This window comes from Scomber japonicus, chromosome 21, assembly GCF_027409825.1.
Source record: "Scomber japonicus isolate fScoJap1 chromosome 21, fScoJap1.pri, whole genome shotgun sequence".
NCBI lineage: Eukaryota > Metazoa > Chordata > Actinopteri > Scombriformes > Scombridae > Scomber > Scomber japonicus.
Window position 1 is genome coordinate 20,047,138 of NC_070598.1, and position 18,525 is coordinate 20,065,662.

Here is an 18,525-nt window from a genome sequence, read left to right on the forward strand (position 1 = left end):
TTAATGTTTGTGTTACATCATTTAGAGGCATTCTAGACCAGTGGTGTAAGAAGTAACCCTTATTTGAGTTAATGTATCAGTACCACACTACAAAAATATGTCCTGCATGCAAAACTGTACTTAAGTTAAAAGATCAAATATGATGAGGAAAAGGTCTTTGGAATATCAAAGGTAAAAGTAGTCTGTAATGCACGTAGCAGAATGGCTCTATCTATGTTTTATGGTTAGATTTCCATTATTTGATGCATTAATGTGTCAGAAATGTTTAATGTTATGGTTGGTGAAGCTAAGTTTATTGACCTTGTACACTGTTGGGCAGTTTAATTTGTAGCAATGTACTGTATTTTATAAGAGCTCATCATATGTGTGCAGTACACAGTAACTCAAGCAGTCAGATATATGTTGTGTAATAAAAAGGTGGTGAAGTGTGATTGTAAGGTAGTTGAACATGTATAGTAATCGAGTAAATGTACTACTGCTGAAAATATCACCGCACACACAAAATATACATAAATCCATAAAGTATGATCAGGTCTGTTTAACTTTACTGCTGAGTATATTGTAGAAGTTATGTGGTTATAGCACAGGAGATAAAAATGTCATAAAGTTAATAAAGGCACACCATGCAGCCAGTCTTTATAAAGAAGTTCGAAGAAAAATTAACTGACCATATCAGAAATTATCTATATTTTTAAAAGCCATTTGGTACAATAAGAGTGCTGTCAAACCACTACAGAGATCCCCAGACACACTCTGTAAGCATGTTAACACTGATATGAGTTCTCTGCCAGTGTTTCAGCGTGTTGTGCTGCTTGGTCTCTGCCTCGCGCAATTACGCCTCCCGCGGAGCTCTATGCAAGCGTTAAACGAAACATTAGCACCTCATTTAAAAAATAAAACAGCTTTTCACAAGGACAGACAGCTCCCTGGGTAGTCTTATCATGCGCAAATTAGCCAATTTACCAAACTGGCCTCTCTCTCTCTATCCCTCTCTCACTCTCTCTCACACACACACACAAGCACAGTGAAACAATCATCTGGAGCAAGACTAGTTCTCGCTCTGTCTAGTGTGCGTGTTATCATTGTTGTGACACTATCAAAGATTCTGTGTTAGAGGAAGTCAGAAGTTTAGACACGGAGTAAGATTATAAAATAGTAGATGCGTCTTAAATACTTTATAGCTTCTTTATATGTACTTTATAATGATGTTTATGGTGTTAAAATTAGTTTTTTTTAAATGCACACACTACCATAGTCAGAAGTTTAACATTGAATATTTATATTTCGAAATTAAAATTAATAAAAGTTCTTCTTTGTCTAAATATGTGGCTGATTGATTTGTAGCTGTTGATCTAAGCTGGATCTAAACTCTTGCGTTATCATTTTCTATGTGTCATCGACATCATAGTTCCTCTATCCAGCTGTCACAGACACTGGCAAATCTACTATGCTCATGAGCTATATATCAAAACATATTTGAGTAAAGGAAAAAAAATTGATTGACTCCTGAGAGGCACCGCCCCTGCCGCTCTGTGATTGGAGGAAAGGCTCCGGGGGTGTAGCCTGCCAGGCTCTGGTATATATCTGCACCGCTTCGTCTCCAAGCCGATGATTTGTATGGGAACCAGGACTAAGGTGGGACGTGCCGACTGAATGTAGTCGCTGTGTTTTGAAGAAAGAAAGGAGGCCCACATTTCCCTGTTTGTAGCGATCGGACAGCAGCACTTGGGTTTTTTACATCACCAGACTGTCTGAGGATACTGAACGCAGGCTCCAGAAGAAGGTGGATTCTCCTCTCAGCCATCTTGACTGCTGCTCGCCGCCCTGAAGGCTGTTTTCTCCTCTCCTCCTCCTCCTCCTCCTCCTCCTGCTCAGCTGAAAGTAAACACGGCTTGCACATTGCTTGCAACTCCGTGCAAGACACTGAGAGAAGCGAGATGGGCTCGCTGCGCAAAATCTAACCGGACTGGAGGCATAAGCGGGGCGGCTGAGAGGATTTACGCGTTTAGTACCAGAGCAGTAGAGGGGGGACGCGACGCGCCGGAGGGATGGAGTACGACCTGTTTGGGATTTACCTGCTTCTCTCACTCACTCTCCTGCCCCGATCCAGCCGCACCACGGCCAAGGAGCTCCAGTGCCAGGAGATAGCCGTACCTCTGTGTAAGGGGATCGGCTACAACTACACCTACATGCCCAACCAGTTTAACCACGACACGCAGGACGAGGCGGGACTGGAGGTACACCAGTTCTGGCCTCTGGTGGAGATCCAGTGTTCACCGGACCTGAAGTTCTTCCTGTGCAGCATGTACACCCCGATCTGCCTGGAGGACTACAAAAAACCTCTCCCGCCGTGCCGGAGCGTGTGTGAGAGAGCCCGGGCTGGCTGTGCGCCTCTCATGAGGCAGTATGGCTTTCCCTGGCCGGACAGGATGAAGTGTGACCTGCTGCCGGTGCAGGGCAATCCGGACATGCTGTGTATGGACTATAACAGGACTGACTCCACCACAGTTTCCCCCGTGCTGTCCAAACCCACGAACCACCCCGGCAAGGGCTACAATCCACCTAAAAATAAGCCTGTCCGACCCGGCGCGCCTGGGAAATACAAGCCGCCCGCCGCCCCTTGCGAGCCGGGCTGCAAGTGTTTGGAGCCCATGGTGCCTGTGAACACGGACCGTCACCCTCTTTACAACCGTGTCAAAACTGGACAGATCACCAACTGCGCCATGCCGTGCCACAACCCTTATTTTACGCACGACGAGAGAGCATTCACCGCCTTTTGGATAGGACTTTGGTCCGTGTTGTGCTTCGTGTCAACTTTTGCCACCGTCGCCACTTTCCTCATCGACATGGAGCGTTTCAAGTACCCAGAGAGACCCATCATCTTCCTCTCAGCGTGTTACATGTTTGTTTCTATCGGCTACATCGTCAGACTGATCGCGGGACACGAGAAAGTGGCCTGTAACCGGGAGTTCGACCTGGAGCACATCCACTACGAGACCACCGGCCCCGCACTGTGCACAGTGGTTTTCCTCCTTATTTACTTTTTCGGCATGGCCAGCTCCATCTGGTGGGTCATCCTGTCTCTGACTTGGTTCCTCGCAGCCGGGATGAAGTGGGGAAACGAGGCGATCGCCAGTTACTCTCAGTACTTCCACCTGGCTGCCTGGCTCATCCCCAGCATGAAGTCCATCGCCGTACTTGCGTTAAGCTCTGTGGACGGGGACTCTGTCGCTGGCATCTGCTACGTGGGGAACCAGAACTTGGACAACCTGCGGGGCTTCGTCCTCGCCCCTTTGGTTATTTATTTATTCATAGGCACTATGTTCCTCCTGGCCGGATTTGTGTCCCTGTTCAGGATCCGCAGCGTCATCAAACAAGGTGGCACCAAGACTGACAAGCTGGAGAAGCTGATGATTAGAATAGGCATCTTCACGGTGCTCTACACAGTACCTGCCACTATTATAGTCGCCTGTTACTTTTACGAGCAGCACAACAGGCAGAGCTGGGAGATCACGCACAACTGCTCCAACTGTTTACTGGAGCGGGACCGCAGGAGTCCGGACTATGCAGTTTTTATGTTAAAGTACTTCATGTGCCTTCTAGTGGGCATCACGTCAGGGGTTTGGATCTGGTCGGGAAAGACTTTAGACTCATGGAGGACTTTTTGTACCAGGTGCTGTTGGGGCAGTAAAGGCACCAGCGGCTCCATGTACAGCGACGTGAGCACCGGACTGACGTGGAGGTCAGGCACGGCCAGCTCCGTGTCTTGCCCCAAGCAGATGCCATTGTCGCAGGTTTGAATGAGAAAAAACAAAAGCAGCTTATGAGGACTGCTAATTGTTTGGGAGATAACCCATCACTCCCTGTCTTAAGCAATTTGCATAGTAATGAACTGCTGCTGAGGTGTTCCCCTCCTTCCTCCCAAACATCCACACACACCTCTGTGGGGAGAACTGGTTGGAACAATGCAGCTGGCATTCACACAGGTTAATTCCTCCCTGTCATATGTATTAGAGGTACAGACTGAGGCTTTTAAGCAAACTGGGCATTACTTGTTGTAGGCAGAGAGTCAGTTTTGTTCCTAACTAGCTTCATACAAAGAGCATTTGGGTTTTTATTACCATTTTATCTACATAGTGCCAGATAACATTGTATAATGTCAATCACATCAAAGATGGTTTAAATTAAGCCTTAATAGTGCCCAAGTATTTTACGGGTCTTCATTTTGTAATTTCAAATGTATTTATATAAAGCTTATGTACAAATGTGTAAATTTGTGTATAAAAGAAAAACTTTATAAGCTATTGTAAATTTGTACAAAGTGTAGATGTCTTTTTTGTGAGAAAGCAAAAAAGCAAATATGACCTCTATTTTGACAATAAAACATTTGATAAATCTCAAAGATTTGTGTAACTTTGCAGTGTTTTCCCATGCAGAGAGACGGTTGGGGAGGGGGGGTGGTAGTGGTGGTGGGAGGGAGTAGGGGGTTCTTATGTGTTTCTTCCCAGCCCATACAGGCATGTTTTTTGTGGCTCCTTCCACCGTGTTGAGGATGGTAGCAGCAGCAATAGCAGCTTTTGAGAGTCACGGCTAAAAAGGAAGCCCTTTTAACCATCAGAGACCGGTAATTAGAGGCAGGGGTTGAGTTGGAGCATCTCCATAATTGTTAAAGTCCTCTTCACATGCCTGCCGAAGCCCGCTTTCTTAATTTAGTAAAAAAGGGGGGACTGGGTGAATGGGGTATAAATGCAGGGAAGGGACCCTTTTCATCTGCAGAAACTTTGATCTTTCTTTTTTAACAGCCTAGAATAAAGGTGGTGTGTATTAGGAGTGTCTGTCTGATGTGCCAAGTTTCTCCTAAACGTCCCCATTTGGATGCTTTGATGGACGTCCTACAATTGAAAGAGCATTTTGGAACCCTCACTTTTTCTTTCTTTTTTTTTTTTGATAGGTGGGGGTTGGCATTTTGGGGGGGTTTGGTTGTCAGTGCCGAAACCTGCCAGAGCCCCTGCGTCTTGTGTTTGGTTTTTTCGCCGGGGCCTGAATTGAAACATCTCTCCTCTCGGCTCAAGCTGTGTCAGCGAGTGCAGGGGCCTTGACATGAATGATATTGAAATAGCAATGAAAGCCCCACAGGTGGTCTGTTCCACATGATCTCACATCTTAGGGCCCCCTAATCGAGGCATTTTTGCAACAAATGTATCTGGTTCGGTCCCAATTAACCCAATGCGCTGGCATAAGATGATACACTGTAACTCAGACTAGAAATGCCTTTGATTTACTGGTCAATGGTGACAGTTTGCTTTGTAGTGACTGCTTTGTTCCTTTACACTCTGTAGGCTGTAGATGTAGAACCCAAAAGCCTCTGTTCAATGTAGACATGCATCTGCAGGGAGTGTAAATCAGCCATATAAGTCTTGTATCACTGCTGTACAGTCACAAAAAATCTACTTTTCTTAAGATCAAAAAGAGCATTTTGCTTCCACATCGCTTTTCAGCAGTTGAGATGAGTTTTAAACATCTGCGTGATGCTACTGAAGATCAAGTTTGGGAGTTATTGTTCAGTTGCATCTTTGAAATGAATCCATAAAATGTAACATTACACTATTCTCTGCTTGGTGAAGACCTTGTGTTTGAGTTCATGGTCTGAATCTTTTCTATCAAATAGTCACATTTACTCTCAGCCTCGCTGCTTGTTTTTCTCGTATTTACCTCAAAAACCTCAGTCAGACAAGCCAGTGTGCATCTCCAGCTCTGACTGCAAATCATCATGGAGGTGACATGAATGTGCAGCACCACCTAGTGCCAAAGGCAGCAATGCACACTGGATTCTTTGCCCCTCCTCTAACATCCACTGCTGAACTTAACTACCTGCTGGCTCCATGAACCAACTGTTTGGACACTTAAAGCAGCATGTCCTGGCTTGGCTGTTAAACACACACACTGTAATTATCAAGGAACAGCCCATTTCCTCTACAGGGGTCACCAGTTTACAGCAGAAAGTACGAGTGGTGCTGGGAGTGTTGTTAAGAGATGCTTCACACAGACAGGGCAGGGCTCTCACAATAGCCACGTATTAGCCCCGGTCAAGTCTGAGTTTATGGGGTTGTTGTTGTTGTTTATGAGGAGGTATGTTATAGACACTTATCTGATCTTGCCAGGGCTTTTTGGGTGTGTTCACTACTGCCACATTATAAACATGCAGATATTTCTAACCAACATACAGCATACAACAAAACCTGAGCGGCAATACAAGAAACTTCATTCAGCCTCTTTCTGATTGAATTGTCTTCACAGTCGATCGCTCTCCACAGCCAGGTGTTAAAGCCTTATTTTAGGGGCCAGGAGGAGCGTTCAGACATTGCTGCCTATCAAATATTAATGGTAGCGTTTGATGAGAGGCAGACACAGAGGAGAATGGAGGGGTGATAGGCAGGTCATGCTTTTTTATTACTATTGATCCAACTGGTACACCTGGGTAAATGCTGGGGTTTTTTCATCTCTTAGTACATGAGAGAAGATTTTGCAGCTGTAGACAGCATGTTGTAATTTACAATGCTTGTTTTTGAACTAAATATTACGACAGACAACTCTATTTTTTTTATATTTGGCATATTTCATTTGGATTGCAGTGTAGAAACAGCGTCTAGACCATTATGAGACTCTAAATCTTCAGTGGAATTATTTGAGTGTTGGGAAATTTGGTGTGCATAAGAGTTTTGGATGACAACATAAGATACCAAAATGTGATTTAACAGTGATATGAAGAATAAGAAATGCAAAAAGAGCAGTTTTACACTGTTTTACACCCTTAAACATGTACATAAAAATGGCCTTAATACATCATTACTTTTCTTTTTTTTAACTATGACATTTACAATATGCAAACCATCACTCAGTTACTGTAATTTCTCCTTATTTTCAAGATTGCATTTGTCAGTGGAAAAAGAACAATAGCAGTAAAAGGCCCAGAGTTTCTGTGGGTGTATTCTCCGAAACTTAAAGCATAACAGTGACCTCGGGGGTTTGTGTGACCCATTTAGATTAATGTTGAAGCTCCTGACCCCCAGCTCAGGCGCAATGTTCCCAGCTGGCCATTTGAGACACCAGATGTTGGAAAATAGAGGGGCTCTGCATCCTGAGCTCCATCAGGCTGCGTGGTTATAGTTTCTAGGGGACGTGGACGTCATCGAAGCTGAAGTTAAAAGGTGAGTTAAAGAAGGTGGTTTAAGTCAATGCCTTTTGTTATTGTGAGGGTAATGATCCTTGATTTAAACACAGTTAGTCTGATAAATAAGGGTTTAATTCAGAGGTCAAATTCATATTTTGTTGTCCTGTTTTTAATTAACAAATGTGTGTTACGTTGGGGTTAGCACTATGACTGAGCCTGACAAAGATATCCGCATAAATGGCCGACTCCCCATTGGCACAGTAATAATGGCTCTGTGGTTTAGTAGTCCTTACAGTGCACCCCTGCTGCCTCTTCCAATCCTGGGACCCCCCACCTCCACCTCCACCACACTCTCACACACACAAAAGCAGAACACAGTGTTCCCTCACTCCTACACTGACTGACTGACATGTACACAAAAGGAAAACTTCTTTCATCTGAAGCGCTGAGTGTTTTTCCAGATTGGTGATGTCTGAAAGAGGGACTACAGGGATCTCTGTTTATAGGAGGATGTAATGCAAACTGTAACTTCAGCTCTGGTGAAAGATAATAGCAATGTGCAGTGTGCTTTATTTCAGTATATGCCAAGTGAAATGGAAATTATTTATAACTAAATCTTTGGCATTTTTCAGGGTGAATTGTTATCTATGCAAAACATGGCCATTAGTTATCTGCAGCCTCAATAGGTCACCTGCTGCAGAATGACAGCAAGAAGACAATGTAAAAAACAAAACAAAAAAAAAACACACAAACAAACTGACATATTTTTATATATAAATGTTTTAATTGAACATTATTCACATTTGAAAAATGTTGAACGTATGCTTAAAGTCACATGTGATATGGTATCTGTGGTATCATTTATAAAAGCATATAATTATGGTAGACATGGCATATATTTAATCTAAATTATTGTTACTAACATCAAACAGATCCAATCCAACTATCTGATAAAATACAATGGTGTAGTATTATATCAAAACTCAGCTTAATACTTTTTTTCCCCATGTGAAGTCACGTTCAAAAATGTAGTTCCCAATTCTATCCACTTGAGGGAGCCATAAACCAGATATTCCCCTTTCTTTCCCGGATGGACATGAACATCATGGAGTACATAGCTTGTACTAAAATGGTAAAAAAAAAAAAAAAAAACATTCCTAAATTTTGTCCATATTTGTTGAACTGAAAATGAACACTTGGTAGAACTAAGCCTAATAAAGTCTACCACACCAGAGTTTATTAGTAGTCTCTTTATAATCCAGAATAAAAAGTTATATTCAACCAGTATTTCAAATTCTCTACCTTGCACACTGTGTGCAGATAGTCTTTATCAACAAGGGGTCTAAGATATGCTGAGTATCTATTTTGGAAGATGGATGACAGGATATGAGGTTAGGTGTAACAATCTTACAAAGGAAACACTGTCAAATTCCACTCAGGCTGCTTACAGAGACAAGGTCAGACCCTGTGCAACACACACAAACTGACTAGTATATCAAATTACATCATTTGCATGTAGTTTTAATATTGAAAAAAAATTGTCTTTTCATTTCTGGCCATTTGTGTCCAACTTGGATCCAATTTAATTGTGTCTCCTGTGTACATGCAGTTCTACTGTGCAGGCCTGGGTTGGACCTTCAAGCGGTAAGGTTTGGGAGACAGAGTCACCCCATAGACTGGAGTGTAGTCTGGCTGTCCTGCGTCCTCGGGCCAGATGAACTGGAACTTCCTCAGCAGAGTCACCATGATGAGGAAGAGCTCCATACGGGCCAGACCCTCTCCCAGACACATGCGGGGACCTGAGATATTTTGTATTAGTTAGTCATGTATAACTCTTAAACTACAGATATAACCGCTAAGGCTTGAGCTTTAATACCTGCAGAAAAAGGCATGAAGGCCTCCGGCTTAACAAACTCTCCCTGCTCATTCAGGAAGTTTTCTGGGTTGAATTCATGAGGGGATTTCCACTGTCCCTCCTCATTCAGCACTGAATTCAGGTTTTGGATGATCAGCGTTCCCTTAGGAGAAAATGGGACAACAATCAACAGGCTTTCAGTCTGTGTTTTGGCTACATTGTCCTTGACCGTGTCCAATGCTTTTACATGGCATGGTAAAATGTTCCAAAGAAAGCATCATCATTCCTGTTACCTTTGGTAGAGAATATCCCATGAGCTCTGTGTCTTTAGTTGTAGAGTGGTAAATGCTGAGAGGAACAGTGTTGGCTATCCTCTGGACTTCATGGATCACAGCCTGGATTGAAAGAGATGAGAAGCCATGTTGTTGTGCATAGTCGGACTTTGAAAAAAAATTATTCAGGCTCTACAGAAGCTCAACCACAAAAAACAACCAGATCACTAAACTTGTAATATGAGACATGGCTACAAAGATGCTGAAAACTTAAATTTCTTGAAAACAACAAAGCAAGAAACTACACTACACTAAATTTGATTAAAAGCTGTACAGAACCTCCAAATCCTGTTAAAGATTTTAGTCATTTTACCAAGAGTGAATAAGACCTCTCAGTAGAAGAGTTTGTGCTGTACTACCCAATGTATAATACTAAATCTGCTACTCAGATTCATATCTGCACGTGCAATATCAAAACAAAACCATTCAGAGATGTCTAACAATGTACCTGCATGTAAGGCATACTGTGTCTGTCATCATAACTGGCATGATCCTTCTCTTCCAACACCTGGTCTATTTCCTGCTGACATTTCTCTGATTGTGAGGATGAACAGGAAGAACCATTAAACAACACATTCAAATATAAAATAATTGGTGGAAGATTATACATACATGTGAAAGAATTGAGCAAAACATGCCAGAATGTAAGAAGGGGTACCTTGTATATGTGGGTGGGTCATGAGGTAGAGGAAACCAGTTAGCAGGGTGTTGGAGGTAGTGTCAGTCCCAGCAAAGTGAAGATCTAACACGAACATGATGAGTCGATCTTCTGAAAAAGAAGAGCCATCATATGCTCTCTGGAAAGATAACACAAGGTTTTCAACAAGCCGTTTATATCTTCTTGATGTTTAGTAAGTATGAGCAACCGTGCCTTTTTGTTTGTCTCTTTCTCTTTTTTTATCATTCAAATATGTTTTAAATGCAGGACACACATGCACACACCTTTTCCAGTTCATCCAGGTAGCAGTCTAGAAAGTCTTGTGGTTGCCCAGGGACTCTGGTCTCCTTGTGCTCAGCGATCAGACGACTTGCAAATTTGTTACAAGTCTGAAAAACAAAACATGACGATTTTGTAACATTTTTCTGTAATGTTTATGAATTTTTACATTTCATATAAGGAAAGAGAGATGCAATGCCAAAAGTCTTGCTTAAAGCCCCTATGCTTTGGACTATGGCAACTCCCAGTGGAAACAGGAAGGACAGCAGGGTTCGTTTACAGTGATATGAAGGCAAAATAAAAAGTTCACCAGGTCCAATCAACATAACTACCTTAATGTTCTTAAAGGCCTTCATGAAGGGCAGCGGCAGGTTTCGAATCATAGGAATGGAGTCATACAGCTGTAAGGAAAGATCAACAGTTTTATCAGATTCCAATTTTCCTTCAGACAGAATAGTAAAATGGAGGTGATACAACTAACTTTTTTCAGTTTAAATGCCGATGATTTTGCTTGGAAAGGCTTGGTTCATACCTTTTTAAATTATAAATAGGAAAAATACAGGAGGAGTCCACTCAACCTATCTTTCAAATGCACTTCTAATGTTCTATACAAGGGCTGTGTGCTAATGCTGCTAATTAAAACCTGGTACAAACTGAAAATGTGATAATAATGACTTCCAGCTCCAAAAGCTCATTGCTTCTAATATAGGTCATCTGGTATCTTCTGCAGAAGCTACATACAGTCTTTCAAACTCTGTGTTTTTGTCTAGCTCTACCATGAATGTCATTTTGTGTACTTAAAATACCACTCTTAATAGCACAATGTCTGATATTTCTGTGCTGAAGTTTTTACCTTTCAAACAAGTTGTGACTCACCATAGCCCAGGGTCCATTAGCTATCTTGGAGTTTTCCTTGAAGCACTGAACAACTACTTTGATGAAGTCATCATCATAGTCATAACGTGTACCAAACAGAATTTGGCAGATGATGTTAGAGGCCGCATTATGAAACATAACTTGAGGGCTCAAAGTTTTACCTGTGCAAGATGTAACAATCACACAAGTTTAGCACAGCACAGTCTAATTCATATAATTTTAACAGAACATTATGTAATAAAATATGTTTTAATCCTGCTTACTAAATGATAAATTGTGGCGAATTGACCTAGAAATGTCATACCAATGCTCTTTTCCAGTGTTTCTATTGTATAGTTTAACTCTCCCAGAATCCTCTGCTCCATGGAATGTTTTCCCAGACCAAAATTCCTCATGGTCATCAAAGCGAAGCGACGGTGCTCCTTCCAACTAGAGCCGTAGTCTGCCAGAACCACTCCTATAAAACATAGCATATGATACTTTATCATATGGAACTATACTATATATCTTCTACCTTTACATCCACTGTTTCCACTGTTATCCACCTCAATTTAGTCATACCGTTCTGAGTGAGGTGAGTGACAAAGATGTCTTGGGGTCGTCCAGCAAAATCAACAGCCTTGGTGATCATAGCCTCCTTCATGGCCTGCACCCCATTGATGACTATGGCTGGTTTGGGCCCAATGAACAGAGTGTAGATGTTTCCATAGCACTTCCTCAGCTAAGGTAGAGCAAAGTAAGATGTTCTTGAAATGATCATGAATCAGTTAATGCTCAAAATGCAAAAGCTTTTTTTTTCATTCAAACGTAAACAAGAAGATTTATTTTTGAGCCCTTCTCATTTTAGGACTGAAACTCTTGAACAGTCATGGCACTCCCACTTGCATGCTTTCACAGCTGCAATCCACCTTGAAACTATGCATGTGTTCCACAGGTTAAGGAAGCAGGCTATGCAACTCTGTACAGAGAGCAATAAATCTGCTCTTACTGTACAAATAATGGAGAAAGGATTTGCTTCCAATAACCAATCATTCACAACTGCTTTGTATATAGGACTGTCCATCCAGTAGAACAAAAGTCATATTTCAGTGTGTGACATACCCTCTCAAAGTCCTTTATGGGGTTGTCCAGGCTGAGGTCCAACAGGTTCCCCAGGAATGGCAGTGGAGGAGGTCCTGGAGGAAAGTTCTCTGGTCTTTGACATTTGAGACAGAGGACAAAGATGAAAACACAGAGACATAGTAGGATGAAAGAAACAAACATGGTGGAATGGATTAGGCTGATCCGGAGAGGCTAGCTTTTTGACTGCCTTAAAAAAAAAGAAAACTGGTAAAACTAGAAGCCCTGCCTCTTGCAGCTGTTGTAACATCCCTCTCTCTTTTTGCTTAAGAGGTTGCTTTGGCTTCTTAGCCCAGGAACCATTGGGCGGGACCTTAGGGATGTCAGGAAACTACCTGCACCTGGGTAGTTTAGGCCTCAGCCTGTTTAGTTGGCTTCTCTAACCAATCTTTCTCTTCCTTCCAGGCCTCCACCAGCCTGATGGGTTACAGTTTTTAGTTTTGTTTGCACACATCACCCATTTCACTCATCCACACATTGCATTCATTACTGACTTTGCAGACTAACATTATTATATTTTAAGTTGATAATTAATGTCATTTAAAATCTTTATTCATGTGTGATTCCCATTTTTGCTGCGGACTCTGAGCCAGTTCGTAACACTGTTGAAGTGTAAATGAGCAGACAGCAGTTGGGACATGTGGAAAGACCCAACAGAGCAAGTTCTGAAATGTTTTGTTTACGTAACAAAATATTTATTTGGTTTCCAGTTTACCTGCAGTGGCTTAAAAAACCTGTCATATTTAAATGGCTGTGATTGCTAAGGGCGGACTTTAACCACTGTCAGTTGCCATGCAAACCCGTGCACTCCAACACTATGAATATGACAGGAAGAGAACAAACAAACAGACTCACCTAATTAGCTTGACAAGGGCACATGAATTAGTGTTGTTTTTGTATGTGTTGGTGGGGCTAAAAAGGGGCCCACATCTCATTTTTACTCTGGACCTCCTGGTTAGTCTTGTCCTACATGTCACACTGACCAGTAAATCTGCATTTCAAAAACAGATATTAGCACCATTCAAAACCTCTCTGTAATATCCCCTGAGCTGTGGATTGTTATCCAACACGGAACCTAATTCATTCTACTACTGTATATGACAAAGTATCACTCCTCATGGACTGAAATAAATGAAAAGGAAAGCACAATAAATCATAACAATAAGAATAATATCTTAATGGAACAAGTGAGGGACATTGCTCTTTTTGTAGACTAACATTTATGAAAAATCTACAGTTTGAAAATTCAGGTAAATTGAATGAAACATTGACGTGAATCTATTAAAGACACCTTATTTACTAGATTTATTAAAAGAAAAAAACAGTTGCACAACCACATATCATGAAGATACAAATATTGGCATTTGAAAAAAGTCATCACAATGCCAGACAGCAGCCTGGAAGATTTCAAGTGTTGCCTTCATCATATTGCAGCATTTCACATTTCCTGCCACTTGAGGGCAGCATGATTTCAAAGTATCAGTGAAGCATCTACCACACAATGGACTGGAACAAACTGATCCTGAAAAAATACATTGTGTCAGTACTGTAAAGTGCTTTGAAAATGTACATGATCTTAATATCACCATAGTTTATAATGTGAATAACACAGCCATGATCAGCCGTCACTGTTAAACACTGAGATCACTTCACATTTTAGAGTCAACGGGTAAAATATACACACAAAAATTGGTTTTACATATAATTGTATGAAAGTGTACAGGCACATTAATTCAATATTTTATTGGAAAACTTCAAGTTCAAGACATGATAAAATTATATAAATTTTTTTTCAATAAAATGTGTTTGTACAATTTATATTAAAGAAATTCAATAGTAAATGCATACAACATAGATTTTCTTAATAAAGTATAACAAAAATTGTCCTTCACAAAATATGTAATTTACAATAAGAAGGAGTGGTTATGGCTCCATTTTAGCATTTTAACTATCAAATAAAGTTTAACAGGCAATAAAATACTAATAAAAACAAATACAACCGAGTCCATCAAGCTTCTACACACTCAACACTTGTGCGTATGCTCTAGCCTTGATGAAAAACCCCTGTGGTCACCCATATGACAGTCAGAGTGGAGCACTCTGTAGATAGGTGAGATATGAGGCCAGAGCTTTTGTTGTCACCTTCAAAGAGACCGCAAGAGGAGGAAGATCAAGAGCTATCCATTTACACAGAGACCAGCCCCTCAGCTATAGAGCGGCAGATGCAACAGTGATGCTGCTGATTCACTGCGGGAGTCTCACAGCCATCAGTATAAAGTCATCCTGGTATTTCAAGAAACAAGGTTGACAGGTTACGCTGTAGTCAAAAACCTGAACACGTTTCAGCGAAGGTTATTATATTGTCTATGACTGACATGTGTCACAATCTGAGCTTTGATCAAGGTGAAACCAAAGCTCCAGCAAGCAGAGTGAAGATATCCTGAAGGGCAACAGGCAATGCTGCTCTTTTGCAGAGCTCCACTGTGCTCTATTTCTAGTGACAGTGTATGTTTAGGCTTGTATTCCTCCTAAGCTCTGCTAGGCCCTGAAATAGAGTGACAAGCTGTCTCCATAAATACAAAGCCCCTATGGGGGAACATAATTGCTTTGTGAGCCTATGTCAGCTTTAGGGGCCTTCACAGTGTCCTTCAGTTCTGATAGAGGCATCTCATTATGCTCTATGGGCTTGATAACATACCTTGGCAATATTACTGCCTTTCATTTCAACCTGACCCAGCCCAAAAGGAGGCTAGACAATGGGCGTGGCAAGCCAGAGGCTACATGTCCACTTTGACCCCAGTGACCCACACACAATGGAGGAGCTGGATGGTGGTATCATATAGATGACTGGTGGGGGTTAATGGGTTGTATATGTGGGACAGGTCAAGGCCTGCCTTTGTTTATGGACAGTGTGTCACAAGAGGTGGGGGTAAAGCCAGCACGGCAACAAAACAGGTGGGTTGCACTCTTTTAGACTTTCTCAAGGTTGAGGTTTGCCCAAGGACGCTAAAGGCTAGTGTGTCCTGTTTTTCCTGACACATTTTCTTAAGAGAGTTTCTTTTCTATACTTTCAGTCACTTTGAATGCTCCTCAAAGGAAATTTGATCTGATGGCGTGACAAAATCACAGCTAATATGCTTATCCCTCATGATTCTGCAGCATGTGATGAATATATTGCTGGCTTGGATTCTCTTCATCTGACTGTACAGTCTGCATTGTAAAATGAGGTAGAGAGCATGGTATGGCTCCAACAGTTGCTGCCACTGTGCAACCTTTAGTGTATCACTTTCTCATATTGCTCACAACTATTTGCCCCATCCATGTTCCAAAATAACCTGGAAATAAAGCAATCCAACATTCTAAAGTCATACCCACTCTGATCTTTTATCCTGCCCTTCATCATTGGTCTGGAGCTCTGCACCGCTACCTAACTCAACCAGTGTGTACTGACCCATCCGCCTGGTAGAGACTGCTGTTGCTGTGGAAACATCCCTGGTGGGTCTTGCTAGCACCCCAGGGGGCACACCAAGGTCCCGTCTGGGCGGAGGCGGTGGTTTGAGTCGGCTGCGTTTACTAACACGAATGGATCTAGGTGTGCCCATGGGCTCTGGGGGACAGAGAGCCTGCTCACTGCCATTCCTGTCCAAAGCCTCCTCTTGGGAAGCAGAGCAGCCGTTGTTCCCGTTTGTGTTGCAGCCCAGAGGTACTGGAGAGCAACGGAGAGAGGAGCGCTCCAGACAGGGTGCCCCCTGACCTAAAACAAGCGTTCCCCCTCTGCTAGAACCCTTGCTACCTTGCCTCTTCCGGAAACTCCCTGTCTGAGCAGCCTCTACTTCTAGATCCTGTTGAGACAGGGAGGCATTTGGATCTATACCCCTAGAACCTCCTACAGCTGAAAGGAAACATTGCTCTTCCTCATATATCTTCTCCACTATCATCTTCCTCTTGCTCTTCTGCCTCACGGAGCGCTTGATGGCACAGATGAAATCCAGCACATTTAGAAAAAGGGACAGAGCCGCTGCACCAAGCATAAAGTTGAGCATCACAGTCTTCTCAGTGGGCCTGGAGATGTAGCAGTCCACCTGGGTAGTGCAGGGAGGGTGCTGGCATAGGAACCTCCTAGGGATGTAGAAACCAAATAGATAATAGTGAGCTGCCCCAAACCCTGCCTCTAACAATGTCCTGAACATCAAATGGAGGATATAGGCTCCTGTGAAGCACCGGGCCCACCCTCGTTCAGCCCATAGAGGAATCTTATTTTCAGGCGTATTGCTGAACGGCTCCTGGTGAATCTTGTACACCTGCATAGTTTTGATTGGACCTGAGGAGCTCAGGTCCAGGGTGAGCCCATTTGAGACCTTATGGATGACGTAGATGATAAAAATGATGTAGGGGAGACTTAAAGTGATGAGTTGCACCAGCCAAAAACGGAAAAGTGAGATGGGGGAAAATAGATCATAGCATACATTAGCGCAGCCAGGCTGAATGGTGTTACATACAAATCGTTCCTGCTCATCCTGGTAGAGAGGATAACCAGCAAAGAGGAGGATCAGGACACGAAGGAAGATCATCACAATGAGCCACACCTTTCCTGAAATTTAAGCACATTGGAATTAAAAATGTGCTGAGTTGAGTGTGTGTGGTGTAGCAAATTTTGCAGACTTTGCAAAGAACTCAAGGCCATAGAAATCAGTAAAAAAAATTGCCTCTGATATAATTCACCTTGAAGTTAATAGATTTATCATAAAGCATGATACAATAATATTTTTAAACATGTACTTAAATCAGAAACAAAAAAAACAATTAATCTTCTGTGTCATTGAAGTCAACTCACCCATCAAGGTGATGCTGTGATTGACAGAGATAAAGATGACCTCGGAAGCACTTGACAATGCCATGCTTGCTGAGCTCAGGGCCCTCCAAAATCTTCTAGTCCTAAATCCTTAAGCCAGCACCCCACTCTCTGTCCAGTCGCCTCTGTTCTTCTCCTGTTTCCACCTCTGCCCTCTCTACCAAGGACCACAGCAACCTCCAATAGCACAATAACCTCTAGGATGACACAACGTTTCCAACTGCAATCTGACGCTCCGATCTTCATCTAGGAAGAACATGTGCACGATCCCGGTGGGTAACATCCAATCTGATCCTTTTGAGTCACCCAACTCTTTGGAAGACTGTGTGTGAAATCATGTCTTACTTCTCTCTCTGTCCCCTGCAGACAACTGTCTGTCCTCGGACAACAGAAGACGGGAACGAGCCCCATTGTGGATCTATTCTTAACACACTTCCAAAGGCACGTTGCTATCCTGGCATTGCAGAGATATTTTGGTGCTGATGGTCATCTTTACAGGAGAACAACAAGCCTCCTGGCTTACTCTAAATTGCTGTATTAAGTTCTCAAGCACGGAAGCAAGCATGTTCAAACTAGCAAACTACCACCCCAGTGATAAATCATCATTTGTAGACATGCAGACAGTGGATTAGCTCTCATGAAATGTTAAGTAGGTGGTAAACTGTATTTTCCCACAACTGATGCTACTTTGATAAGAAGCTCTTGTATGGTCATTTAATGTGTGAGGAATGGTCAGACTTTCAATTTATAATCAAATGAGATCAATTCTAAACAGGTTCTGTGATATACTAGTCATATAGTCCAGATCTCAGTTCTACAGAGAAAAATCAGACCTGCTGTGTCCACATGGTTAAGAGTTGGCTTGGCTTTTAACCACTACAGGTCAATGATCATTAGCACTTCAATGCTGACTCACAGTCAAATTCCCACATCACTCATTTTGAAGTATTATGAGGAGTATAGCTGGAAATAAATAGTAAGTGAAAATTATTATTTTTTGGTAATATAAGATAGAGAAAAATGTTCATCTCTAATACATTTACACTGTAGAGCTGGTATAGTGGGGCAGTTGAGTGTTTAGCATTGGGAAACTTTAAAAGGGATGATTACGATAATGCAACAACTGAATGCAGAAGTTTATTAGCAACAACAAAAGAAACCCACATTAACCCTCATTCCCACCACAGAGAAACGACTGACTACCCTACTTTCTGGGCTTCATTTAAAACAGAACATACCATCTGCTCAGGTTGAGACAGGGTTATCCAAACAGGTGCAAAACTTCTAGGAATGCTCTAGTGTTTCCTAGAATTCTAGGAATGCTAGGAAACACTAATGCAAGATACTTAATAATATCTTTAATATATTTAAAGTAGACTATTA

At 42.1% G+C, this 18,525-nt stretch overlaps 3 protein-coding genes across 3 annotated transcripts; 1 reads left to right on the forward strand and 2 right to left on the reverse strand.

Annotated features, from left to right (window-relative positions):
- The first annotated feature begins 1,623 nt into the window (after positions 1-1,623).
- fzd8a (frizzled class receptor 8a) lies at positions 1,624-4,396 on the forward strand. The gene has a single exon (XM_053342451.1). It carries the CDS (start codon positions 2,049-2,051, stop codon positions 3,798-3,800), a length of 1,752 nt encoding a protein of 583 aa, XP_053198426.1. The 5' UTR covers positions 1,624-2,048; the 3' UTR covers positions 3,801-4,396.
- Positions 4,397-8,782: 4,386 nt separating this feature from the next.
- On the reverse strand, positions 8,783-12,458 carry LOC128382211 (cytochrome P450 2F2-like). Its single transcript, XM_053342196.1, has 11 exons — positions 12,273-12,458; positions 11,733-11,892; positions 11,476-11,628; positions 11,172-11,332; positions 10,628-10,696; positions 10,301-10,405; positions 10,017-10,155; positions 9,807-9,892; positions 9,320-9,421; positions 9,048-9,189; positions 8,783-8,970 (listed from the first exon to the last, which is right to left on the reverse strand). The coding sequence occupies exons 1-11, from the start codon at positions 12,432-12,434 to the stop codon at positions 8,783-8,785; spliced, it is 1,467 nt and encodes a 488-aa protein (XP_053198171.1). The 5' UTR covers positions 12,435-12,458.
- Positions 12,459-15,655: 3,197 nt separating this feature from the next.
- On the reverse strand, positions 15,656-17,188 carry LOC128382624 (gap junction delta-4 protein). Its single transcript, XM_053342622.1, has 2 exons — positions 17,125-17,188; positions 15,656-16,881 (listed from the first exon to the last, which is right to left on the reverse strand). Exons 1-2 carry the CDS (start codon positions 17,186-17,188, stop codon positions 15,656-15,658), a joined length of 1,290 nt encoding a protein of 429 aa, XP_053198597.1.
- Positions 17,189-18,525: the final 1,337 nt, after the last annotated feature.

Excerpts from the sequence above, each read along its gene's own strand:
- fzd8a (XM_053342451.1), top strand. The coding sequence starts at position 2,049 with ATGGAGTACGACCTGTTTGGGATTTACCTGCTTCTCTCACTCACTCTC.
- LOC128382211 (XM_053342196.1), bottom strand. The coding sequence starts at position 12,434 with ATGTTTGTTTCTTTCATCCTACTATGTCTCTGTGTTTTCATCTTTGTC. Across the intron at positions 10,406-10,627 it reads AGGCCTTTAAGAACATTAAG|ACTTGTAACAAATTTGCAAG; the intron begins GTAGTTATGTTG and ends TTTGTTTTTCAG. Across the intron at positions 9,190-9,319 it reads TGGGATATTCTCTACCAAAG|GGAACGCTGATCATCCAAAA; the intron begins GTAACAGGAATG and ends TTTTCTCCTAAG.
- LOC128382624 (XM_053342622.1), bottom strand. The coding sequence starts at position 17,188 with ATGGCATTGTCAAGTGCTTCCGAGGTCATCTTTATCTCTGTCAATCAC. Across the intron at positions 16,882-17,124 it reads TCACAGCATCACCTTGATGG|GAAAGGTGTGGCTCATTGTG; the intron begins GTGAGTTGACTT and ends CTTAAATTTCAG.